At 32.4% G+C, this 11,504-nt stretch overlaps 1 protein-coding gene across 1 annotated transcript; it reads right to left on the minus strand.

Moving 5' to 3' along the window:
• Positions 1-699: 699 nt before the first annotated feature.
• LOC147832632 (uncharacterized) lies at positions 700-2,043 on the minus strand. The gene is made up of 2 exons (XM_087295967.2): positions 1,212-2,043; positions 700-1,108 (listed from the first exon to the last, which is right to left on the minus strand). The coding sequence occupies exon 1, from the start codon at positions 1,827-1,829 to the stop codon at positions 1,293-1,295; it is 537 nt and encodes a 178-aa protein (XP_087152093.1). The 5' UTR covers positions 1,830-2,043; the 3' UTR covers positions 700-1,108; positions 1,212-1,292.
• Positions 2,044-11,504: the final 9,461 nt, after the last annotated feature.

Raw genomic sequence — 11,504 nt, forward strand, 5'->3', positions numbered from 1 at the left:
CTAAAAAATATAATATAATATAATATAATATAATATAATATAATATAATATAATATAATATAATATAATATAATATAATTTATTATAATATAATATATTATAATATAATATAATATAATATAATATAATATAATATAATATAATATAATTTATTATAATTTAATATATTATAATATAATATAATATAATATAATATAATATAATATAATATAATATAATATAATATAATATAATATAATATAATATAATATAATATAATATAATACAATACAATACAATACAATATAAAATAATATAATATAATATAATATAATATAATATAATATAATATAATATAATATAATATATTATAATATAATATAATATAATATAATATAATATAATATAATATAATATAATATAATATAATACAATATAATATAATATAATATAAAATAATATAATATAATATAATATAATATAATATAATTTAATTTAATATAATATAATATAATATAATATAATATAATATAATATAATATAATATAATATAATATAATATAATATAAAATAATATAATATAATATAATATAATATAATACAATATAATATAATATAATAAAATATAATATAATATAATATAATATAATATAATATACTAAAACCCTCGACTTTCATTGTGAAAATGTATAGAAGAGTGCTGAAAAAAATACAACACTGTTGTTCACCTTAACTTTTTTATTTATTAAATTTATTTCTACCTATTTATTTTATTTTGTCTTGTACAGTCGATTGTTCCACTTCCACCTGTGTCTTCTTAATTCTGATGTTGTTGGCATTGTCTTCAGTGTATGATCTTCTGTGGTCCAGAATCTGCCGGTTTGTCTTAGTCGGGCATCTCAGCTGAGACCTGTCCACTATGGGTGACCCTGCCGGTATCTGTGAAGTACCAGTGGTGAAGCTCTCAGCATCACTGATGCACACAAGCCCTCACAGCACGTCAAGCTGCAAACCGTGTGAGGGACCCTAACCTAACCTACCAGACACCGCGAATCACTAAACGCATCGAAACACCCAGAGGAGTCCAGCGACCGACCAGCGACATGAGAACAACCGCTCAGAAAACCACCTGATGACCACACCGCAAAGCATTAAAAACCATGAGCAAACCAACTGACAATCACCAAACACATCCTATTGATGAAACAAGAGTGTGTGAAAAGGAAACTTACTTGTAAACTTGCTCTAGAACTATATACAGTATTTACAGTATATACAAATGCAGCATGTGGTGTGATTCTGCATGTGAGGACTCAGTGTCTGGGCCTCTTTCTTCTGGGCTCCACAGGCAGCGGCTCTTCACTGATGTCTACCTGGATTCGAGGAGCGATGCTGGAACCAGACCTGCTCTCAGTGATGATTACTCGTCCATCGGCCTGCACGGTCTCCTCCACTACAGGACACCCGAGTGTTTCCCACAGCCGCTGCTTGATATCCAGGCCCAGCTGCAGGCTGTATGGACGGCGGTGACCACAGCGGTTCTTGGTCATGGGCTCCACCACAGAGCGGTAGATGTCCTGATAGACTTCAACGCTGCAGCCATGGATGGAGAGAGGCTCTGCCTGCTGACCTGCATCCACTGAAGACACTGTGACTGCTGGACGGAGGTCAGGAAGGACAGCCGTGTTCTTCAGGTGTCGCTCCTCCAAGCCTGAAACAGAGACACAGCTGTAAGTGTGGTCTAACCTGACCACAGCTGCAGGATCCAGAACAGAAGAGACGCCCTCCACCCAGAAGTCTTTCAGGCGTGCAGGAAGAGCTCTGGTTCTTCTGAGGCGACGCTGCTCCATGAAGATCAACTTAAATCAGACAAACTGATGAAACTTGTCAACTTGGAGAGTTAAAAGAGCTTCAAGCAGAGGATTCAAGACTTTCAGACAGTTGTGTGGATTTAAAGTGTAAACTCAGGTTGCCGTGGTGACAGAATATTGAACTGGTTTAAATGTAAACAACTCTTGATCAGCAGTAAGTCAATCAGAGCAGGAGAAGAGTTCTTCTCCATTACTTCTCTAGTACCAGTGTTGTATTTTTTACAGCAAATATACATACATGTGGTGTAAACTCAACTAAATTAGTGATACAGAAACATAAAGAAACATTTTGATTTAAATATGACTCAAATTAATTAGGCTCAGTAGATATTTATTGTGATTCATTATTTTAAATCCAATATCAACTAAAGATCTCTTGAAAAAGCTTTTTAAAATGTCCACATGCAATGAGATATATGCACACAAACTTTTAATTTCTCTTTCATTTAATTTTTTTTAATTAATTTGAAAATAACCCATAGAAAAAGTCAGTAAGAGCAAGCGGAATCCTCTGTCGGCTGTGGCTTCAGTGTGACTTCAGCTAATCAGTTTTGGCAAGTTTTCATGAGTTTAACAACCAGCAAGAAAACACACAATCTGACGTAAGTGAAGTCATCTCTCACTACTGTATTGTTTTTAAATGGAGGAAAGATTTTACAAGTAACTTTTTATTCTAAATCTTGGACGTTATTCTTGAAACAAAAAATGAGCAATAATAAGGTGTGAAGCACCAAAAGCGGCTCATATTAAAATTAATTTGAATAGTAATTTGGCTATTATTGTTTATTCTAAATATTTAACTAATCTCTTTTGGAACATTATAATGTGTGGTTTTGATGGCCATCCCACAAGCTAATCCAGCTAAAAATAGTGCTAAAAATTGCACTTAAATGCAATATTTAAATTTCCCCATTAAATAGAAAATGATGCGAATAACTGCAAATAAGTCAATTTTTGAGAAAAAGAATCACCCCTTTCACCAGGCTGGCTTCAGGCCTGGATCATCACTACCTGGCTGAGATACAATATTAAGTAGGTATCAGACCAAACAAGAAGCACTGCATTAAATTCCATTTTTCTGCACCGTCTTTAAAATATGGAAATTAATTTGACCCCAGTATTTTCAATGAAACTTTTGCGCTAGCCTGCTGCTAATGACGCTGCTTGCGTCTTTTTTCACACTTTAACAACCAATTGCATGCTTAAACCTTTTTAACTGATTATATTTGAATTACATCACAACATCCATGCTGTAAAAGGAACCATATCAGATTGAAAATAGTCACATTAAGGCAAGCTTTTACCGAGAGTTCATCATTGGCTGAAAAACACTATCTGTCCATATACTGTATAGCTCATTGAAGTCAAAATGATCAGCCCTCCTATGTTTTTTTTTTTTTTCTCCAATATTTTGCAGGTCAGAGTTTGCCAAACTAGAACTTTACAACGCAGCAACATGCAAAACTTGTCGCACAAGCCTGCGTTTCCTGTCTTCTGCTTTCGCATGCGTATGCATGGAAATCTATGGGGCTAAAAGTGCAGTGTGACCATGACTTTAGGCCCACAGCTATTTTTAGTTTATATGCTACGCCACGTTATCATTATTAGAAAACATCAGGTTAATTATATTTGTCATACAGATGCTATTTATTACAGGGTGTCCGCGGGGTCTTGAAAAGTATTAAAAGTTGATAAATCAGTTATGAGAAAATTAAGGCCCTTAAAAGGTATTAAAAAAATAATTGAGTTTTTACAAAGTCTTAAATTTTGTTCAAGCGATGTCCAAAGCGTTCGACTCCAAAAAAGCATACATACGTTTATGTTTCTCCTAATATTAACAATGGCATGCTCAATTCATGCGTTTGGTTTGGGCTGGGGTGCATCTGGCCAAGCTCCTCCTCTGCAGCAGGACATATTGTATATAAAGAGTTTATTTGCAAAAACAGAGAACACCTTTTTTTTTTTTTTTTTTTTAAGAGAAGTGCATTAAAGAGAACACTTGCAAAAACTAGCATGATGTATGGAAATGACAAAAACTGTGGATTTTAGTAGTTTTCAGAAATTATTTTTATATTAAGTATTAAAGATTTGTTTAAAGATAATTATGTGAAAAAAAAAAAAAAACCTCTTCGTTAAAATATAAGACGTTAAGAGATGGTGTCCATTTCACTGGCCACACAATGGATGAAAACAATGAAGAGATATAGTAGTATGTTCCAACTCATTATCTGCATTAGATGGTTTTTACAGTGATTACAGAGATCATCTTTAAGACAGGACTTTCTATATGAAATTTGTACAAAATTTATACTGAATTGAAAGAGAAACAATGTTTATGAATGCCTACTCATGTACAGGAGTAGAGGTGAATGAGTTGGCAGAGAAGCTGACTTAAAACTTGCTCAGAGAAAGGCTGTTGTTATTTCACAAATCAGTTTAATGGTGAACGGATTGATCCAACAGGTCTATTGATCGAAGGTTTGTGAAGAAATGTCACACTTCCTTGTAAAAGTATTTTGTATAATTTTCTAAATGGGCAGACACTAAAGCACTCTATTTTAAGAAAACAATACTAAGCTTTTTCCAAAAAAAAAAATAAATAAATAAGTGCATGTTGATTTGCTGACTTCCTTACGGGAAAACAAAACAGATTGTCCATTTACCCATGGATGGTTTCCATATACGAGTGATTCTGGAATAATTAATTATGTGTGGAAAGAATTATATGTGATAAAAATGAGTTGGAGGACGACCAAAAGCAAACATTATCATAGCGAACAGGCTGTGTGAACATACCATCATGCTGAAGTTACTCCAGGCAGTCGTCCCATATGCCACTTCAGTCCATTCACATTTATACGCGCACGACTCAGCATGTGGATTAGAGTTTGCATATTGTTTAAATGTTAATGTCAGGGTCAGGGGTAAAATATTAAATCATTCATTTTGTTTCCATATTTGGTTTCTTCTTACTCATGCTACACATATTATCTAGAACAGTGGTTCTTAAACTGTGGTATGTGTACCACTAGTGGTACGCAGGCTTCCTTCTAGTGGTACGCGGAGGAATGAAATTTGTAATGTACATGCTACACACATTCCAAATTTTATCAAAAATTATGTATATAATATGCCATATATGACATATAGCCTATATTTCTGAGGTAATCTGCCACGTTACCAACTGTTCAGAGTTGTAGCTGCTTTGTTGGGCCTACTACGCTACTGTCTTTCAATACTGCTCATTTTGGTGGTACTTGGAGAGACTATTTTTTTCTGATGTGTTACTTGATGAAAAAGTTTGAGAACCACTGGTCTAGAAAATGGCCTCTGACACCTCTGAAAACAAGGTGAAGCATGTTTATTTACATGGAAATGAGCAAAATTTTTTTATGATTCATTATTAATTATTCAAAGAGGTTGTGAGTTAATGTGTTTTAATTACAAGTTCATCATAAATGAGAAAGTGATTTTTCATATTTTGTCCATAAAATAATATAATGAATATATTTTCAAATGCTTCAAAACCTGCAAAAATAAATCCACTTCTTTTTAAATCAATATAAGAAATGCAATAAAAAGTACTTTGCATGTATGAAGCACTTTATTAATGTTGAAAATATCTTTAATCTGTTCTCTATATCTAACAGACTTTTGGATTATATTTTTTGATTTATGAACATAATTTGACCAATACTATTTGACAAAAAAAAAATCTTAAAGTGAACAATTATGCAAATGAAGATTTGTTCAAAGCAATATTTATGTTAATTCAGCAATTGGTGAAAAAATTAAAAGTGATTTTGGGTTATTTCAGAATTCTATAAAAAAGTTTTTTATTTTTATTTAAAAGTTTGTTTTAAAAATGATTTTTTCATATTCACTAATTAATGACAAGTTACAGATGAAATATGGTATGGTTTCAATAAATAAAAAAACAACAACTAATAACGGTCTCATACAATATTACACAAAATTTGAAAACAATGTGTGTAAAATAGCAGTGCATGAAATATTTACTAAACAATGAACAAACTTGTAAAACAGCAAAAAGCACTAAGATGATCCTAAAGAAATTGGTATCATTTTCTCACGCTATTCCAATCCAGTATTATTTTCTTTCTTCTTCGATCCAAATTGTAGGATCTTAGGGAACTTTCCTATATAATGAGATCTATCATAGAAAACCGATGACCAGTCTTTGAAGTTGTGAACCCAAAAATGTGTGCAATTGCTCCATCCGCAGAGTTAAAGTCCTCACCAGCAAATACGTTTTCTATCCCAGTGCGTTCAGAGACGCATCACTTCCTCGGCGGATTGTTAATGGACGTGCTCAGACAGCAAGACAGTGTGTTAAGTGAAAATATATACAGCAAGTAAAGGCTAATAGAGTGTACAGCACCCCATCAAGATTTAGAGGAACACGCGGACCTGCATTAGAAAGTGTTTTCAGGGAAATTGAATTTTTAAAAATAAATGTGCTCTTTACATTTGAAAACAGTATAATTTAAAAAAGGGAAGAGGAAAATGTGTTCACTGCACCAATACTTTTCTTGTGCTGTTCAGTCCAAACATCTCAAATCAAGAAGTGTTTTCTAGACAAGTATATCAAATATTGTTTTGTTTTCAGAAATAATGTCAAAAATATGTATGTTTCTCCCTTTAAATAGCTAAATTATTGAAAATGTATTATTAATTAATCTTGTTTCAAACCAAAAACAGATACAAAGGCAGATATATTTACTTCTTTTAGGACAAAATTTAATGACTAATATTTGAAAGCAATACAATATACATATATATTTTTTGCTGTTTCGATAATGTAAGAAAATTGGATTAACAATTTTATACTTTTTTTAATTTGTTATGGAGAAAAAGAAAAAGAAAAATATATCAAATGGAAGACAATTATATAGCAACAGGTAAAAAAAATAATACTTACTTCCAGGAAAGCATTTTTAACCGGATTGACCGTCAGGCCTGCAGGAAATGTCCCGGTGCTCCTGATTCTGAGTTTATAATGTATTTAGTTTGTGTCACAATTGAGATTACATCTTGCTTTCTGCCCTTTTTTGTTTTTGTTTTACAATTATGAGTTTATATTCTAAATTCTGACTTAATTTCCTCACAATTTCGACTTTTTCATCACAATATTATGTTTATATACTACAATTCTGATATTTTTTCCTCACAATTAATTTCTCTCACAATTAAAAATTTCCCGCTTACAGTTACAAGTTATACTAGCTTTCCAGTATTATACCAGCATACCAGCTTTAATTATACTACAAAACGTTTCAGAAAATTATCAGTGATTCTTGTTTAAAAAAAAATTTCTCTGCTTTTATTGTTTACTTTTACTATTTTATTTTCTATTAACCTTGAGGAAAAAAGTCCATTTGCAATTTATTCACATCCAAAACAAACAAAAGTAGCTTTAAGGGTATTGGAACTCTTTTATTTAAGATTATTTATGTATGCAAACAAATCATTGTTCAAGGCACTGGAAAAAGTAGTGAAAAAAATTAAAAAGCCTTTATTTACATGGCTAGCATCATAACTTTTTTGAATGCCTTGGACTGTGTATTAGTTTGTTTTATTGTTAGTACTTTATGATGAAAATAAGCACTTGTACCAGTTTTACAGTAATTCTACTAGAAAAAGATTTGAGATTTTTTTTTTTAGCATTTCTTATAAACAGTTTTGATTTAATTTCTCTTCTTTTATATATACTCTTTTTCAATTTTTTCCTGATAACCTTGATGGAAAAAAGTCCATTTTCATTTTATTAACGTCCAAAACAAACAAAAGGAGCTTCAGAAGTATGTATCGGCACTGTTGGGGATTACTCATGTGCTGTACTGTATGTGTAATGGTTGTACTGAAACTACACACTATTGGACCAAACAATAAAAGACTACACAGTAAGTAAAAGGAGGTGGGAGTGGAACTGAGCAATAAACAAAAACAAAAAGTTGGTTTTAAATCTTAAGAATATTTGAATTGGGATTGTATGATTCTTACTTTTTTTATTTTCCAAAAACACTCTTCTGTATTTCCCTGTTAACCTGTCTCATCTATGATCTGTGCCTTTCTAATGTCAAGCAAAAAAGAGACAGAGCCAATGACCAGCTCCTCTAGTTGTTATTTTTTTCTTAAACTAAATTGGGATACATTATTTATTTGGTAACACTTTATTTTGATGGTCCATTTGAGTATTAGTAGACTATCTGCTTAATATCTGTTGAGACTGCTCCTTGAACAGATATTTAACTATCTGACTATAAGAAACGTTGCAATTACATGTTGTCAACTTACACTAACCCTAACCCCAACAGTTTACTTATAATCTAATGAGAATTAGTTGGGATGTAGATGAATTGTAACTTAAGTTCAACAAATGGAAAAAAAATAAATAAATAAAGTGTGACCATTTATTTGGCTTATTAAGACTTGTAGATATGTAAATAGTTCAATTATATTGTTTAAAACGATATTATAAGTAATTATTTAACTATTTAATGAATTATTTCACTAGAATTACAAATGCAAACAAGTTATGAGTTCAAGGCACTAGAAAAAGTTTTCATTTTTAAAAATGATTTTCATGGCTAGTATACTAACATTGTGAATAAAGGCTTCTGAACTTTTTATTTTTATTTTTTAGGTTCATCTAAGGTCAGACATTAAAATATACATAATATTGATACATATAGATACAATCCACTAAACAAGAAATTACCAGGAAAACATAATTATACACTAAATAAGTGAATAAATGAAAGGTAAGGCTTTTAAACTTGTTTTGCGCTACTTTTTTCTGTGCCGTGGACTGATTATCCTATATATATATATATATATATATATATATATATATATATATATATATATATATATATATATATATATATATATATATATATATTTTAGTACTTCATGGTGGATAGAAGCACTTATACCTGTTTTTATTCTATTAAAAATGCTTGAAATTAGGGTCTAAGACACTCTTAAATACAGTTAATAAAGTCAGAATTATTAGCCCAAATATTTCTCAAAATTTGTTTAACAGGAATTTTTCACAGTATTTCCAATAATATTTTTTTTCTTCTGGAGAAAGGCTTATTTGTTTTATTTCGGATAGAATAAAAGCAGCATTTTTTTTTTTGCCATTTTAAGGTCAATATTATCAGCCTCTATAAGCAATATTTTTTGATTGTCTACAGAACAAACCACTGTTATACAATGGCTTGACTAATTAACCCAAGTAACCTAGTTACGCATTTGAATTGCACTTTAAGCTGAATAATAGCATCTTTAAAAAATATCTAGTAAAATTATTTACTGTCATCAAGGCAAAAATTAAATAAATCAGATATTAGAAATTAGTAATTAAAACTATTAGTTAGAAATGTGTTCTTTCTGTTAAACAGAAATTGGGGGAAGGAATATACAGGAGGGTTAATAACTCTGAATTCAACTGTAGCAACGAGCTTAAGAAATAACACAGCTTCTGAGGTGAGAAAAAAAAACAACTACACAGCAAGAATAAGAAGCACTATCAAATGTGCTTGGAGAGCAAATGTTGGATATCTGAAGCGGAACATGTGGTCTGGCCTCTGCCTTGACAGGCCATTATGGTAATCTGTGTTACTTAGAAAGACACCAAGAAGCTAAATATGTACTATCCACTTTATCAGCATGAATAGAGCATATTAAAAAGCAAACCCGGGCGTCGTCTCTGGTAATTCTCAGCCATTTATTTTTATTAGACGCCTTATAGGAATTTATTGTGTACGCCTATACCCAAATACGCACACACAGAGTCACTTCTTCCCAATTAGTTACAAGGCATGGCAGACGTGTTCATTTTCTGAGCCGTTAACTACACAACACAATGATGCCATGATTCCCCGAGCATGAAGCCGGTAAGAGTACTGAGACTGCTGCTCTCTTGTTCCCTATTCTGAGGAATCTACTCAATAATGCTTCGCTCAGGACCAACACATTTAGTAGAGAACTGTTGGGTTATATCTTAGCCATACAACAACAAGGCCTGAGATGCAATTCGGTGACATGTAAATCAGCATGTGGTTTTAATAAGCTGTATATCCATTGTTTGTAAGCAGACATGTAGTGTAAGCTCTAGAGAGCACCTTTAAAGACCGTCTAAATCAGTGGTTCTCAAACTTTTTTCATCAAGTACCACCTCAGAAAAAATTGTCCCTCCAAGTACCATCATAATAAGCAGTATTGAAATACAGTAGCGTAGTAGGCCCAGTAAAGCAGCTACAGTTCTGCTCAGTTTAAAAACGTGGCAGATTAACTACTATTATTAGGAGCATTTTTTTTTTATCAGCCGCTTTATATACTATAAAAAGTTTAAACATTAACACTGTACTGTGCTTATATGTAAAAAAAAACAAACAAACAAACAAATAAAAATGTCAACGTTTAAATTAAAATGTGCTTTTAAAAGTAAAAAATGGTAGGTTACTGTTCTTAAAAAGTAAAAAAAAAAAAAAACTGCTGTACTTAAATGTAAAGTGTTAATCTGTAGTATCCTATTGATCAAAACCTGCAAATGTTGCTTGGACCTCATAAATATAGGCTATATTTCATCATATTTATATATAAACCATTTTAGATACGTTTTGAAATAAATGTTGCTTGTACATATGACATATTGGATTATTCTGCACACCGCTAGAAGGCAGCCTGCGTACCATTAGTTGTACACGTACCACAGTTTGAGAACCACTGTTCTAAATCATATTGCATACAAAAGCGGCAGTGAGTACGTTTACAAGTACACCTATAATCAGATTTTAATACAGTTAAGACAATACTCTGATTAATGTCGAGATCAACAACAATGTGAAGACTTATGCAACCATCTTTATGCTTCTCTCCTAATCTTGAAAATATAATTGGCTGAATCGTTGTTATGGCTGTTGCCTGTCTGTGTTTGTGCTTGCGTGTGTGTATGTCATGACGTTACTGATTGTTTGTTTCCTAGAGTCCGCCTTTGCGCACCAGCGGCGAGTTGCACGCGTTGCAAATTGGCTATATATATGGACCAACATTGAGCGGAGAGAGAGGAGACTTCACAGCCAGTCATCAAGCTTCTTTTATTTTCTTTAATGTATTGTTTTGTTTTCTTTAAGTCTTAAATTGATCTGATTTGTTAATTGTTGGGTTGTTTAGTCTTAGGTTAGTGTAACGACGGGGGTGGAGTGACAGATACAACAGAAGGTAAGATCCAATATGCAGGTTTATTCAGCGTCAGGCAAGCAGTGGTCAAATCAGGTACAAACGGGTATCTGCAGGCGAATCCAAAATCGTCGTAGTATAAACAGGCAACAAGTCACAAGGCAGGCGGCTAAATAGGATAACAGGAATACAAGGCTAAGGTGTAACATGGAGAGACAAGACAAGGAACCGCGTTGTAAAGTCACACTAGTGTAAACAAGACTCGGCAACCAGGGTGAGTGAATGAGAGGTTTATGTATGGTATGTTATCAGTCTCTGACAGGGTTCAGCTGGTGAGTGCAATCATGAGCATGGGTGTCTGGGAGCAGTGCATGTATGAAAATGTAGTCCTGGGAAATGCGGAAGTGTAGTCCTGGTGTTCGTGTGAGAACCAGCGATCTCTGG

Source organism: Danio rerio, chromosome 19, assembly GCF_052040795.2.
Source record: "Danio rerio strain M-AB ecotype USA chromosome 19, GRCz13ab, whole genome shotgun sequence".
Taxonomy (NCBI): Eukaryota; Metazoa; Chordata; class Actinopteri; order Cypriniformes; family Danionidae; genus Danio; species Danio rerio.